Consider the following 12,623-nt stretch of genomic DNA (forward strand, 5'->3'; position numbering starts at 1 on the left):
GGTGGGTGAAGGGAATAATATCAGTCCTGTATCTTGGACAGTGTGCACACGTTACTTGCTCCGTGATATTGGAACAAACCCTTTCTTTCAATGTCATTGGCTTTTTCCACCAAACCCGGAAGTCCTCCCTGATCTCCGTCAGGTGACTCGCCGCGCGAGGCGTCCTGGGAGGTGTAGTTCTCTGACCCGCCGCCGCCAGCGAGACTACAACTCCCGGGAGGCACCGCGAACACAAGGGGGCGGGCGCGCGCGCGCGCACGCGCAGGTCGCTGGCGGTGACGGGTCAGTTTGTCGGGTGTCAACATCGCCGGTGTCGGTGTCTGTCAGTCGGTGTCGGTGTGTGTGTGTGGGTGTGGGCCGGGCGGCGGGTCCGGGCCGCCAGTCGGTAATATCCGCACCGCTCCGTCCTGACAGCTTTGCTGAAGGGTCGGTGAGTTGCTTCTGAGCTCCGTCTGGTTCATTTCACTGGGGGTGGGGAGGGGCTTTAGACGAGGTGAGCGGGTGTGGGGGTGTGTGTGTGTGTGTGTTGTGTGTCTATGTATGTGTTGTCTGTATGTGTTGTGTGTGTGTATGTGGTGTGTGTGTGTATGTGATGTGTTGTGTGTATGTGGTGTGTTGTGTGTGTGTGTATGTGTTGTGTGTGTGTGTATGTGTTGTGTGTGTGTGTATGCGTTGTGTGTGTGTGTGTATGTGTTGTGTGTATGTGTTGTGTGTGTGTATGTGTTGTCTGTATGTGTTGTGTGTGTGTATGTGTTGTCTGTATGTGTTGTGTGTGTGTATGTGTTGTCTGTATGTGTTGTGTGTGTGTATGTGGTGTGTGTGTGTATGTGATGTGTTGTGTGTATGTGTTGTGTGTATGTGGTGTGTGTGTATGTGGTGTGTGTGTGTATGTGATGTGTTGTGTGTATGTGTTGTGTGTATGTGGTGTGTGTGTGTATGTGGTGTGTGTGTGTATGTGATGCGTTGTGTGTGTGTGTATGCGTTGTGTGTGTGTGTATGTGGTGTGTGTGTGTATGTGTTGTGTGTGTATGTGTTGTGTGTGTGTGTGTTGTGTATGTGTGTGTGTGTGTTGTGTATGTGTGTGTGGTGGCGGGGGACTGTGTGGTGGTGGGGGGGTGTGGTGTTGGGGGGGTGGTGGCGGGGGGGGGGTGGTGGTGGGGGGGGGGGGTGGTGGGGGGGTGGGGTGTGGTGGCGGGTGGCTGGGGTGTGACGCAGTAAAAAACCCTGATCCTTGCCTTCCTTGCCCACAAAATATACAGTCACTACACTTTACAGTATATACTGTGAAGCACTTTGAGATGTCTTGAAGACCTGATAAGGCGCTATATCAAATGCGAGGACTATTGTTATTATTATTCCTCCAATCTAGACTTGACTTCTCCAATACTCAGTCCCTCCGTCTCGCCCCCTCCCTCGCCCCCTCCCTCGCCACCTTCAAGACCCACCTTATTACCCTCCTCTTCGACTGTGCTTTCGATCTCCCTGCTTTCCCCTGCCCTCCATCCTCCTCCACCGTGGTCTTGAGCTCGAGTCCGTAACTCTGCCTGTCCAGCGCCTTGGGACGTCCTCCTGACGTGAAAGGCACTATACAAATGTAATTTTGCTGTTGTTGTTTGCCAGCCTCCCTATCTTCGCCTTCCAGAATGTTCCTGATCAACCAGCATTCTGAAGCACAAGTTCTCTCCTATGCATCTGGTACTCAGCACTGGCTTCCTATTTCCCCCCCCCCCACCAAAAAAAAAAGATTGGCCTCAAGATCCTTGTCTTTACCTTCAAATGTCACCGTGGCCTTGCTCCCACCCTGTCTGTCACTGACATCTCTGTGGTCCTATTCCGTCACTCACTGCTAACTCAGACCCGCTTCATGTCCTCCATCCCACTATTGATGGGTGAACTTTCAGCCAATTTGTGCCCACTCTGGAATTGTTGCAATGCCCATCAAAATGAGCTGTGAATGTCTGTTTTAATTAACCCATTTTTCTACAGATCTTTGTTCTTGAAAGCATGGCATACATGAAGAGTGGATGGCTACTACGACAGAGTGAGTTACAGTTTATTACTTGTTTTATTTGATCCTCACTCTATTTTGCAAGCAAAAATCAGAGCCAACTTTTCTATTGCTCCCTTACTTTGCTATGCCTGGATTTTCTTGTAGAAAGAAAAATTCATGTGGAAAATCCAGCTGTGAATTAGTAGCCAAGGCATTACTTTATTGATGACTTCAAAAAGAGTCTTTGTGGAAGACATTGGGGAAGGAGGGGTTGCAGTTCATATTATATTTCTGCTTAGCTTTCTTAGATTTCACAGTTTGCTACAGTACTAAAATATCATACTTCTTTGAACATTGGAGGATTATAAGATAGATTCAGGAAAAGACTGAATAATGGCCGTACACTAGAGTTTCCTTAGTAAAGCACAGTCCCTTAAAGAAGAAGCTATAGTGAGTAACATCATTCGCTCATTTATCGCAGAAAATATGTTCATTTGATTTAAAATTGTTTATTTTAGGTACCATTTTAAAGCGATGGAAGAAAAATTGGTTTGATCTGTGGTTCAATGGTCAACTAATTTATTACGATCAACTGAGGGAAGATATGGAAGATAGGATTCATATGAAAGTGGATTGTATTAACATTCGATCTGGAAATGAGTGCCGAGGTATTGTTCTTTGTGATGCCATTAATGCTTATTTCAACAAGTGATATGCTTAATATAACACTATATAAGGGGCTTAATCTGATGTACTGATGAAATCCCGTTCATTGTGCAAAATAGTTTAATATGTAAGAACAAAGCCATTGAGACTTTTGTCCCATTTCTCACGATATGGGTAAATGTACATTCGAGTGGATCAACACTGAGAAGTGAATGCTGAACATAATGTTCAGTAGCTTATTTATTTTATTTAACCTTGGGTGTTGAAACCAGAGGCAATCCTATTTTGTGCCTTGTTACTACATATATTGCATTTATACAACTGTTTTATGCTTAGTGCTGTGTTTGTATGAGCTGACTATATGCTCCCATGAGTTAGCATTCACATGCGTCTCCTGAGTCATTTTGTATACTAATTAGTATTAAATTGCCAGATTGATGGATTGCTGAGGTTCAGCTCACCAGGAACTTCTCATGGGTTTTTACAACCAGCCTTTTATAGGCATTTACTGGTTTCCTGGGAAGCAAAATCTGAATTGTTTGGTGTGTGAGGCTTTACTTATGCCTGGGGCAGTGTTTTCTCTGAGACCCAGTGCAGTAAAGTGAAACTAAGCATTCACATTTAGATTGGTCTCTTAAAGTGTGATTCAATTTATGATTATATGCAAACACATGCTGACACCAGAAAGTCATGCATGATATTGACAGCAGAATGTATGACTACTTCAGTATCTATAATAGTGTTCAACAGTTTTTCTCTGGGGAAAAGTCCCTACTGCTACAAAACTTGCTTTACACATCCACAATTTCCATACAATCTTCATATTGTTAAATGGATATGAGATTTTTTGACTTGGTTTTCATTTTGACTTGACTGCCAATAAAATTCTGAGCACAATGCATAGAATGAGAGCACTTTTTTCCCCTATCAAGATTGTTCTTCCCACAACCACCATAGCACACCCTTAAATCCCTTAAATCTTTAAGGTACTTAATCCCACCCATTCAATTACCAAGAGTAAAACTCTATGTATATAATGCAATCAAGCAAACACTCTCGTCTGAGTGCTGACTTCATTTTTAAATTAGACTTCCAGCCTCCAGAAGGAAAATCCAGAGAATGTTCGCTCCAGATAGTGTGCAGGGATGGGAGGACAATCAACCTGTGTGCCGAGAGTCCAGATGATGCCATGTAAGTTTGTTTCTTAAATTTCACTTTGTCCCTATTTTTGTGAATGGTTCGAAGATCTTTTCCTGGTGCTCGATTCTCAAAGAGCAGATGCCCACATAGTCAACCTGGGTAAGTAGATGCCAGCCACAATCAATCTTGTTAGTTTTTTATAATGTGTTGCGTAAATATATGACAGTCAGGTGACTGCTTGTGAACTCAGCTTTTATTTGGCTCGTACCATTCCATTACAGCTTTAGCTAACACAATATAACAATAGGATTAGAAATGTGCTCCACAATGTAAACTGCGCAGAAGCCACTACTCCAGCAGCCATAGAGGATCTCAGAGCTCGTTCTCTTTTTTATTATAACTTGCATTTCTCTGGGACCTTTCAGTTAAAAATCAAAATCTCAAAAGCAGTTTTGCAGTTTCCTAGAACATAAATAGAATTGTATAGAATGTTACAGCACAGAAACCGAAAATTTAGCTCAACTAGTCCGTGCTAGTGCTTGTACACCACATGAGCTTCCGTGCCTCCTAATATAATACTTGTATAACTATAGCTTTGCAGCTACATTGCTGGTCTGTTGTATGATGGCCAATTAGCAACATAGTAGAAATTGGAATTTTTTTAATATAATCGTATCTCAACAATAACAACAACTTGCACTTATATAGCACTCTCCACGCAGGGTAGCATCTCAGAGTGCTTACGGCATCTCATCCCACTTACTCAGAGGTGGTGCCTCATTCAGGACAGAGCAAGGATGTGCCTGTAGACTTTGACCTAAGTGTGCTATCCAAACATCATTAAGCATGTTTGAAGAAAAGGAGGATCTAGTTTGTTCAGTTACAGATTCATGGAGATGTGTCAATGGGAGGTATGGAACCGAAAAAGGAAATTCATAACCAAAATTGTCCCTAGAAGTTGCTGCTGAACATGGTGTTAAAGCTGTTATATTTTACATTTTAAACTGAAAATTCTTTAATGCTTTCTCAGGTCTTTAATGATCAATGTTTATTTGATTCCCTTACTAATTTTCTCCCCATCTTCTCCTGAAGACATTTGACTTCCCCCGCCCTTTTATTGGGAAATGGTCCCTTAGGCTGACAGCTGCTGTCTGTTACCTCATCCAAGAGGCTATTATTTTCGTGAGAATCTCAGGACTAAGTGAGATATTGCAGTTTAGACTGGCTTGTATTCAACCAATTCTACACATAGCCAGAGGCTCCTGGATAGCAATCAAAGGTGGAAACCACGGCTGATCTTCTTTTCCCTCACCTGGAATGCTGAGGGCAGTTGTAGCACCCCTACTGCTCCTCAGCTGAGAAAAGGTTGCTTAGAGCAGTGATCGAATCCGATATGTTAAACTATCTGTCAGGGATACCCTAAGAGTATTTTGTTTAACTTTCCTTTGTTTGCTATGAATGCAGGGCCTGGAAACTTGCTCTTCAAGATGCACGGATACATTTGGTAAGTATAAAATAGTGAAAATAACGTCTTTTTTGCTTTGGACAAAACCAGTATTTGAGTAGCAACAAAATTGGAGACGATCACAGACTTTTCTAGTTGGATTTTTAAAACAAATATTCTGGAAACCTCCATTGTAAAGTGGAGCACGTATTCCAGCAGTGATCTGAAGAGCAAGGGAGGTGGAGTAACAAATGGCTTTATTTGTTTATTAGTGTTAATGCCCAATGATTGTACCTGTGCTGCAAAAGTAAGTGTTGAGTGGAGGCCAGGAACTCAAACATGGAAGCTCTGACGGAGGTTTTCAGTGGCGTGCTCTCATGGATATTCTGGCCGCAATGAGTTCAGGAGGTCACGCAATCATTGGTGTTGTGGCAATCAAACCACATTCTGTCCACAAGCACACAGTTCCCAAATATAAGCGTTATTGGGAACTGTTTCAATCTTGAATTTGTTTCCATTAATAATAATAATTAATAATAATCCTTGCATTTGATATAGTGCCTTATCATGCCTTTGAGACATCTCAAAGCGCTTCATAGAATATACTGTAAAGTGAATTGACTGTATATTTTGTGGGCGAAACGATGAGGGCAATTGCATTGCTGTGGATGCCATGGCTCAAATTAGCCAGCTCGGCACAGAGCAGGGATTGGACCTGGGACTTCTCATTGCTTGTACCACAGTAGGCAGGGCCTTTATCAATGGAGCCATCAAAGGAGCACTATATATGTTTGCTTCACAACAATAAAGGAAGATTTCAAGAATAAACTTAAGATATTGTTTGGATGTTTTCAGAACCTTTCTGGCGGACCTGAAATTGTTTTGGAAGGTGCTGATTTTGGCTCTGCTCCACCGCCATACACCGCTTATCCAACTGCACCACCACAGGTAAATATAACCACTGCACAAACCAATACTGTTCTGTTACTAGGAATGAGTACCGACAGCTATCAAGAATGATTGAACAGGTTATAGCTTTTTTCTTTAGAGTTGAGGTGATTCCTAAAAGCTTGTTGTATTCCTAATCAGAATCTGGCCTGGCACTTCATTTGCTAAAGCTCAGAACAGATGCATTTCTTCATCAAGTTGTTGCTTTATTTTGCACAATAAATCCTAATGCACAGTCTAGAGGTTGTTGTATTTAACCTGTTTCTGAATCGGGTAACCAGTTGAGTAAAACAACAAAAAGCGAATGGTGACTAAAGGGTGAAACTGTTTGGTTTTTAACAGTTCTGGGATGAGATTTTGGAAGATTGCTGATGATTCAGAGCCTCTTGTTATTTTGATTCAGGGCTGCAAACTGTTCAGCCATGAGGTGGCAGCAATCAGCTGTTAAGGGAACATTCTGGCAAAAAAAACAACAGGCAGTTCCAGCTTTTGCACACTTCTCTGTTGGGATGAGAGATTGTTTGATGTTGATCTACCTCCTTTAAGAAGACAATCCTTTGTTGACTGTGATTTGTAAACTAATTGGATTTGTACTGGGGGATAGCGGTGGGTTGTTGTGGTCTCTATCATTGGATGTTCATAAATTACTGCACATTGAGGCTTTCTTGAGTAGCACACAAAAAACATGTTCTGGGAAAAATACTTGGTATGATTTGTCTGTCTGGCCTGTTGTCTCCCCTTTAGTACCAAATTTGCATAATCAGGGTGACCAAAAAGTTGTGATACCATTACAGTGTCTAAAAAATCTTAAAGATGATTTCTTTTTAGATAATAGGGTAGCTGAAAAATAAGTTTTTTATTACTCTGTAGATGTTCATATTGTAGAGTTACCCAAAAGGAGGTAACAATTGGGAATTATTTGTAAGGTTCCATATTAAAAATCTGCAGATTGCTGACAAAGGGAACTCCAGATATGGTAAAGAGTTTCAAACCACCAGTTGAAGACCATGAAATGAATCATAATTTCTGCATGCTCATAAGAAAGTGGGAGGAGTGTGTAGGATGGTATATCTAGTGTCGGGAGAAAGAAGAATGTGAATTTCAGGGAAACAATGCTAAAATGGAGAAAGACAATGATTTAATTGTATTTTAACAGAGACTCGTGAACATTTAGTGTAGTCCTGTAGCTGAGTGGTTAGAGCTCTCGCCTCGCAAGCGAGAGACCTGGGTTCGATTCCCAGCAGGGTGAAACCTTGGGCAAGTTTCCTTACTCCACACGCCTGATAATAATCCCTCNAAAAAAACCCAATAATATTTGTGGGATACTGCTGTGCGCAATTGGCTGCCGTGTTTCGCCCACAAATATACAGTCAATTCACTTTACAGTCTTCTGTGGAGCGCTTTGAGACGTCTTGAAGACGTGAAAAGCCTACATCAAATGCAAGGATTATTATATTATTTACTGTGGCGTTCACTGTGGCTGTTTCTTTACGGTTGGAATCTGACAGGTTTACAGCTACGACTCTTACAGTGGTACCTACAATGCACAACCACCTCCTGCCCCTCAGCAAGTGATCTACACATCCAATGGTCAACCCTATGCCGTGGCCTATCAGTACCCCTACCAAGGTGAGTGTCTTCGTTGAGGGTTTAATTTCTTCAGCCAGTTTTTATATCTCTTAAGAGGACACAATAAGGTACTTTAGTGTGGACTGCAAGTATCTTCTGGGGGTAATAATTCCTTAAAAAAAAATGGTCACTCAATCCACAATTGTTTGTGGGACACTGCTGTGCGCAATTGGCTGCTGCATTTCTCCCACAAAATATACAATGTATTTTTACGGTGTGTTCTGTGAAGCGCTTTGAGACGTTTCGAGGTTGTGATAAGACGCTAAATCAAATACAAATAATTATTATTATTATTAATGTCCCTGTGAAGCGGTCAATCTTCCTTCACTCAGATGGCTTGTAAATACAGCGAGTCTCTCATTTTCACCAAAGGCTGATCGTTCAGAAATGAGTCGCAGTTGATGATATTTCTGTTGGTTTCTCTATTAAACATCAGCGTTTGGTAAATGTGGTGAGATTATGTGTTGGTCATTCTGGAGGTGCAGTAATTTCTTCTTGTTTCCCCCCCCATCCCTCAGGTCCTTACCCACCAGCTACCAATCATGTGATCATTCAAGACCGACGGCGTGATGATGGAGATGTAGCACTGGGAATGATGGCAGGAGCTGCTACAGGCATGGCATTGGGCTCCCTCTTCTGGGCTTTTTAGGTCCCCCCAAACAGCTGGCTTTACTGTTTGTAAAGCTCGACTTTCCCGATGGAAACTTTCCTTGCAATTTGAACCCCCAATTCCCTGCAGTGATATTCACTCCAGCACTCGATTCATCTGTACATGGCATCTTACTCTTTATACATTTCTACATTCTGACAAAAATGCGGTGGCATTTCTACATTTCTGGTTTTTAATCCATACTGATGGGTTAAAAGTTCCCTCTTTCTCCCCTCATTGTGGCAATATTACATTCTTACTCAAATGCAGTGAATCCAATGATATGAACCCAGTCAGGTTGGTTTGGACCCACTTCTGCTCCAGGTGTGACACTAGCACCAACTGTGATTGGCTGATGGGTTTAATTGAAATGATTACTGCAATTAAAATTAAAGGTAACAGCTGACAACCCTTGAGTTATCAAAGTTTTCACTCCCAGGATTTTACACTTGGCTGTTTTTTTTTAATTTTGAGCAAGTTTAGGAGTTTAAACCTTCTTAAAATCAAAATTCCATATCGTGGACCAACAAGCTGGGTTCCAGGAGTCAAAATATTTAAGGTACAGAATAGCAACAGGCTCTTGCTTGACATTGCAAGACTCAGTGCTAACATTGCTTTATGCCGTCATGTAGGCCGGGAAGCAGTGGATTTTATTCCTGGTGACTTTAGCTTCCAGGATTCACATGGCACAGGGTACACTGGTTGGGGCCTGTCATATTTCCTGACTGTTAATGAGCTCAGTGAGGCTGGAAGGTAGTTGCATATCACTTGACATTTCTGTTTTTATGTGCCAGCATGTGTATTGTGTAATGGGATCTAGCATTTAAAACATAATCGGGTGCCTCTCACTGAAGAGAGTAAAAATCTGTTTCTGCTGTAACATATCTTGCTCACTGCCCTTGGGGAGTTATTTTGGACTCATTCAGCATTAATCCTGGCTTTCTTTGCACAAAACTTCCACACTGCCCCACTCTCTGGTCTATTAGAGTAACGCACCCATTTCACCTATTGTACTGACCCTGCTGCTTCTGGTTAAACATGTGTGCCTTTGGTCTGAAACCATGTCTGTCAAAATGATACTCAGAGTAACTAGTCTCAGTGCAATGTATATCTATTGTTACCTAGAAACTCCACACCCAGGTCCTAAACCACAAAAAGCAAGGAACAGGTTGCTGAGGATTGTCCCCTTTGAAGTGTCTTTAACTGACTGACAAATGTCAGGGCTTTGCAGCATATTGGATCTTTCTACACTGTGCAACTGAGAGGTAGGATGTGGGCTCATTCCTCCCAGTTCCTCTCACTGTGAATTTGCACCTTGTGAGTGAGGAGAATTTCCAAAACCCTTCTGAATCCCCTTTCCTCTGAATTCCCTTTATCTCGGCAACAGCAGACCCCTGTGACAAGTCTGTTGATGTGAGGGAAAGTGTGGCTTGTGAGAGACCAAGAGAAAGAAAATGAAACCTGTACTCTGTGACTACTATAAATACTGTTAGAATTCTTTGTTTCAATTTTTTTCTGACTTGGAGTTAAAGCTGCTGCATTTTGCACTGACAGGTTAATGTTACGCTAAATTAATGTGATTCGGGAATGTACTTGGAGTTGATTTACTTTTAGATTTTTGCCTTGTGGCAAAGAGAGGAATCGTGAATTGGGATATAAATATCAGCGCTGATTTCTCTCTTTCTTCCACCCCCATCCCACCCCCCTTTGTTCTATTTTAATGCATATTGTTTAATTAGTAAAAGAGGAATCTCGCTGTGCAGTCGGCCTGTTCTTACTACAGTGGCTGAACTTGCATTTGCTGCTAAAATTGTCCTGGGCCAAGATCCATTCATCTGATGGTTTTGTTAATAACATGAATTGATTCTAAGTTTAGTGTACCAAAGAGTTGTACATTTTGTGGCTTTGCAACTGATGGCTGTTGTGTCTATAGACAACTGACAGAATGCAAGAGTACAGACTTCAATCCCCTTGTCTGAAATGCTTCTGTTGAAATGTAATGGTTTTGTAAATGCAACAGATTTCAAATTGGTTCCTTGAGTGAACTGAATCATATACTTCTGGTACTTTTGTAAACCTATTCCAGCATTTGTTTCACCCTCTTTTACTCCCCTTTTTCATGCTGCTTTAAACAGCAGAAATTTCCTACAATATTCTGCTGTGTTTTCATCATTTTGTAAGCCTCAAAAGGCTCTATTTTCGCCCATAAAATATACAATCAATCCACTTTATTGTTTATCCTGTGAATTGCTTTGAGATGTCTCAACAACATGATAAGGCGCTATATTAAATGCAAGGACTATTATTAAAGGATGTTATAGTCAATAGTGGAGACTGGTCAATAAAAAGTGTTAAAAGGTCTAGAGTTGGGGAAGGATTACAGAATTAGATGGTTACAAAAGTAAAAGGTAGAGAATGGCTGGGAATGAAATTGAAATGCATTGGAAAGTCAAAGTGTAATTTGGTTGATTTCCGNCCCCCCGATACAACAAAAAGTTATGAATTATTCTATTCATAAAAAGTAATTGTAAATGGGGAGGGTTTGAGAGCCATTTGCTTCTAACATTTGCTAGTAGCTGGCTATTATAAATCTTTATCTCTCTCCATTGATCTCTCCGTGAGTCACTCTTGTCCTAGCGAGTGGTTTATATTAAGATCTGATGTTAGGATACATATCCCCTGTGCTGCAAAGTTATGGAAAGACTGAGTGTGCAATTTGTTTTTGTTGACTTATTACTTGTTTAAAGCAATGGAATAATTATTGTGATGATCAACTAATAACTGCTATCGTAAAGTGATTAATCAATAGTAAAACTATTTACATGTCTGTTGCTAAATATTGTCTGGAGTTAGAAAATATTTTTCTGTAGAATGATTTTGTGTCTCTAAATAAACTGATCGATTGATGTTGTATGAATAGCCTATGTCTATTATAGATACATGGCTTTGTGGGGCATCACTGTGCTCAAATTGGATCCTACGTTACCCCACAAAATGCACAGTCAATACACTTCATAGTATATCCTGTGAAGTGCTTTGAGACATCTTGATGTGAAAGACACTATGCCAAAAGATGTATTATTTTTAAATATCAAATATTTCAGTGGTCTGGATGGTATGTTCTGCAGAATGACATTAATTCTTTGCCCCCCCCCCCCCCAGCTGTTAAACAGCAGTGAATAAATTTGAACCATATTGTTTGCTCAACTCCCCAGTTAATCATCTGGTAATGAGTCATTGTCTTGTAAGAATGAAGCCTCAGAAAGTGCTATTAATAAACTATGAACAAAGTCATCATCAGCACAGACACTTACCTGGTGTCAAGTAAAGTTTGCTTATTTTTCAGGTTCAATATTATTTGTGTACCAGTTGCACCAATTACAGGGGCATCATTATCTGTCTGCAGAAAAATTGACTGGCAAACAAATAAAACTAGGTTTGCTAATGTGACAATTTAAATTGAATTGAAATACTTGTGTGACAATATTTTAAAATCGAGCCACAATATGTGTGTGTATATTTTTGTGTTTAAAGAAAGACAGTTCCATTACATCTGGGAGAAATTTGGAAAACACTGTTTTCCAGATTTCTTACATCTTCCTGATAATCCTGCACATCATTACAGTTTACAGTAAATCCTTTGAAGTGCTTTGAGATGTCCTCCTGATGTGAAAGGTGCTGTAGCAAACGCATGGATTATTATTATAATAAGGATGTAAGATTGCCCATATTCTTCCAAGTTCTTTGACACCTTGACTTGAATGAGTCTGTTCAAGTTCCGATCCAAAACTCATTCAAGGTGTTGGCAGACCTCAGGAATGGTTTATCTTGGGAAGTCGGGAAGGAAAGAATGGCAGGTCAGAAGGAAAAAAAAAAGCTGTGTTCGGCTACAAATGCACAGTAACCACACTTCACAGTAAAATCTTGTGAAGTGCTTTAGATGAATCAATACTATATTAAGGTGCTACATGAAATGCAAAGATTATTACAATTTCATGTGAGCGAGTGATGCAGGATGATTATTTGTAATATTCGCTCCTCCCACCAGGTGGCAGAAGAGCACTGCTCAAGCGCTTGGGATTTCTTTAATGGACATAAAATGGGAAACAAAAGGGTGATGACAATGTATAAAGTCATTTTATAGAAGTTGAGTAATG

The 12,623-nt window shown here is 40.9% G+C and overlaps 1 protein-coding gene across 3 annotated transcripts; it reads left to right on the top strand.

Annotated features, from left to right (window-relative positions):
* The first annotated feature begins 233 nt into the window (after positions 1 to 233).
* On the top strand, positions 234 to 11,379 carry plekhb2 (pleckstrin homology domain containing, family B (evectins) member 2). 3 transcript variants are annotated; one of them, XM_042339335.1, is made up of 8 exons: positions 234 to 282; positions 1,987 to 2,041; positions 2,509 to 2,658; positions 3,745 to 3,847; positions 5,261 to 5,300; positions 6,096 to 6,188; positions 7,697 to 7,817; positions 8,336 to 11,379. In XM_042339335.1, exons 2-8 carry the CDS (start codon positions 2,005 to 2,007, stop codon positions 8,464 to 8,466), a joined length of 675 nt encoding a protein of 224 aa, XP_042195269.1. In that variant the 5' UTR covers positions 234 to 282; positions 1,987 to 2,004; the 3' UTR covers positions 8,467 to 11,379. The 3 variants fall into 3 exon arrangements, with proteins under 3 accessions (XP_042195269.1, XP_042195267.1, XP_042195268.1); XM_042339333.1 differs by having other exon boundaries at positions 240 to 430; XM_042339334.1 differs by lacking the exon at positions 234 to 282 and adding an exon at positions 429 to 493.
* Positions 11,380 to 12,623: the final 1,244 nt, after the last annotated feature.

Source organism: Callorhinchus milii, unplaced genomic scaffold (assembly GCF_018977255.1).
Source record: "Callorhinchus milii isolate IMCB2004 unplaced genomic scaffold, IMCB_Cmil_1.0 Scaffold11, whole genome shotgun sequence".
NCBI lineage: Eukaryota > Metazoa > Chordata > Chondrichthyes > Chimaeriformes > Callorhinchidae > Callorhinchus > Callorhinchus milii.

What these genes read in the sequence shown, in the direction of transcription:
- plekhb2 (XM_042339335.1), top strand. Translation starts at nt 2,005, where the DNA reads ATGGCATACATGAAGAGTGGATGGCTACTACGACAGA. An exon ending in GAGAGTCCAGATGATGCCAT is followed by an intron (nt 3,848 to 5,260) that starts GTAAGTTTGTTT and finishes CTATGAATGCAG; the next exon opens with GGCCTGGAAACTTGCTCTTC. An exon ending in AAGATGCACGGATACATTTG is followed by an intron (nt 5,301 to 6,095) that starts GTAAGTATAAAA and finishes GGATGTTTTCAG; the next exon opens with AACCTTTCTGGCGGACCTGA.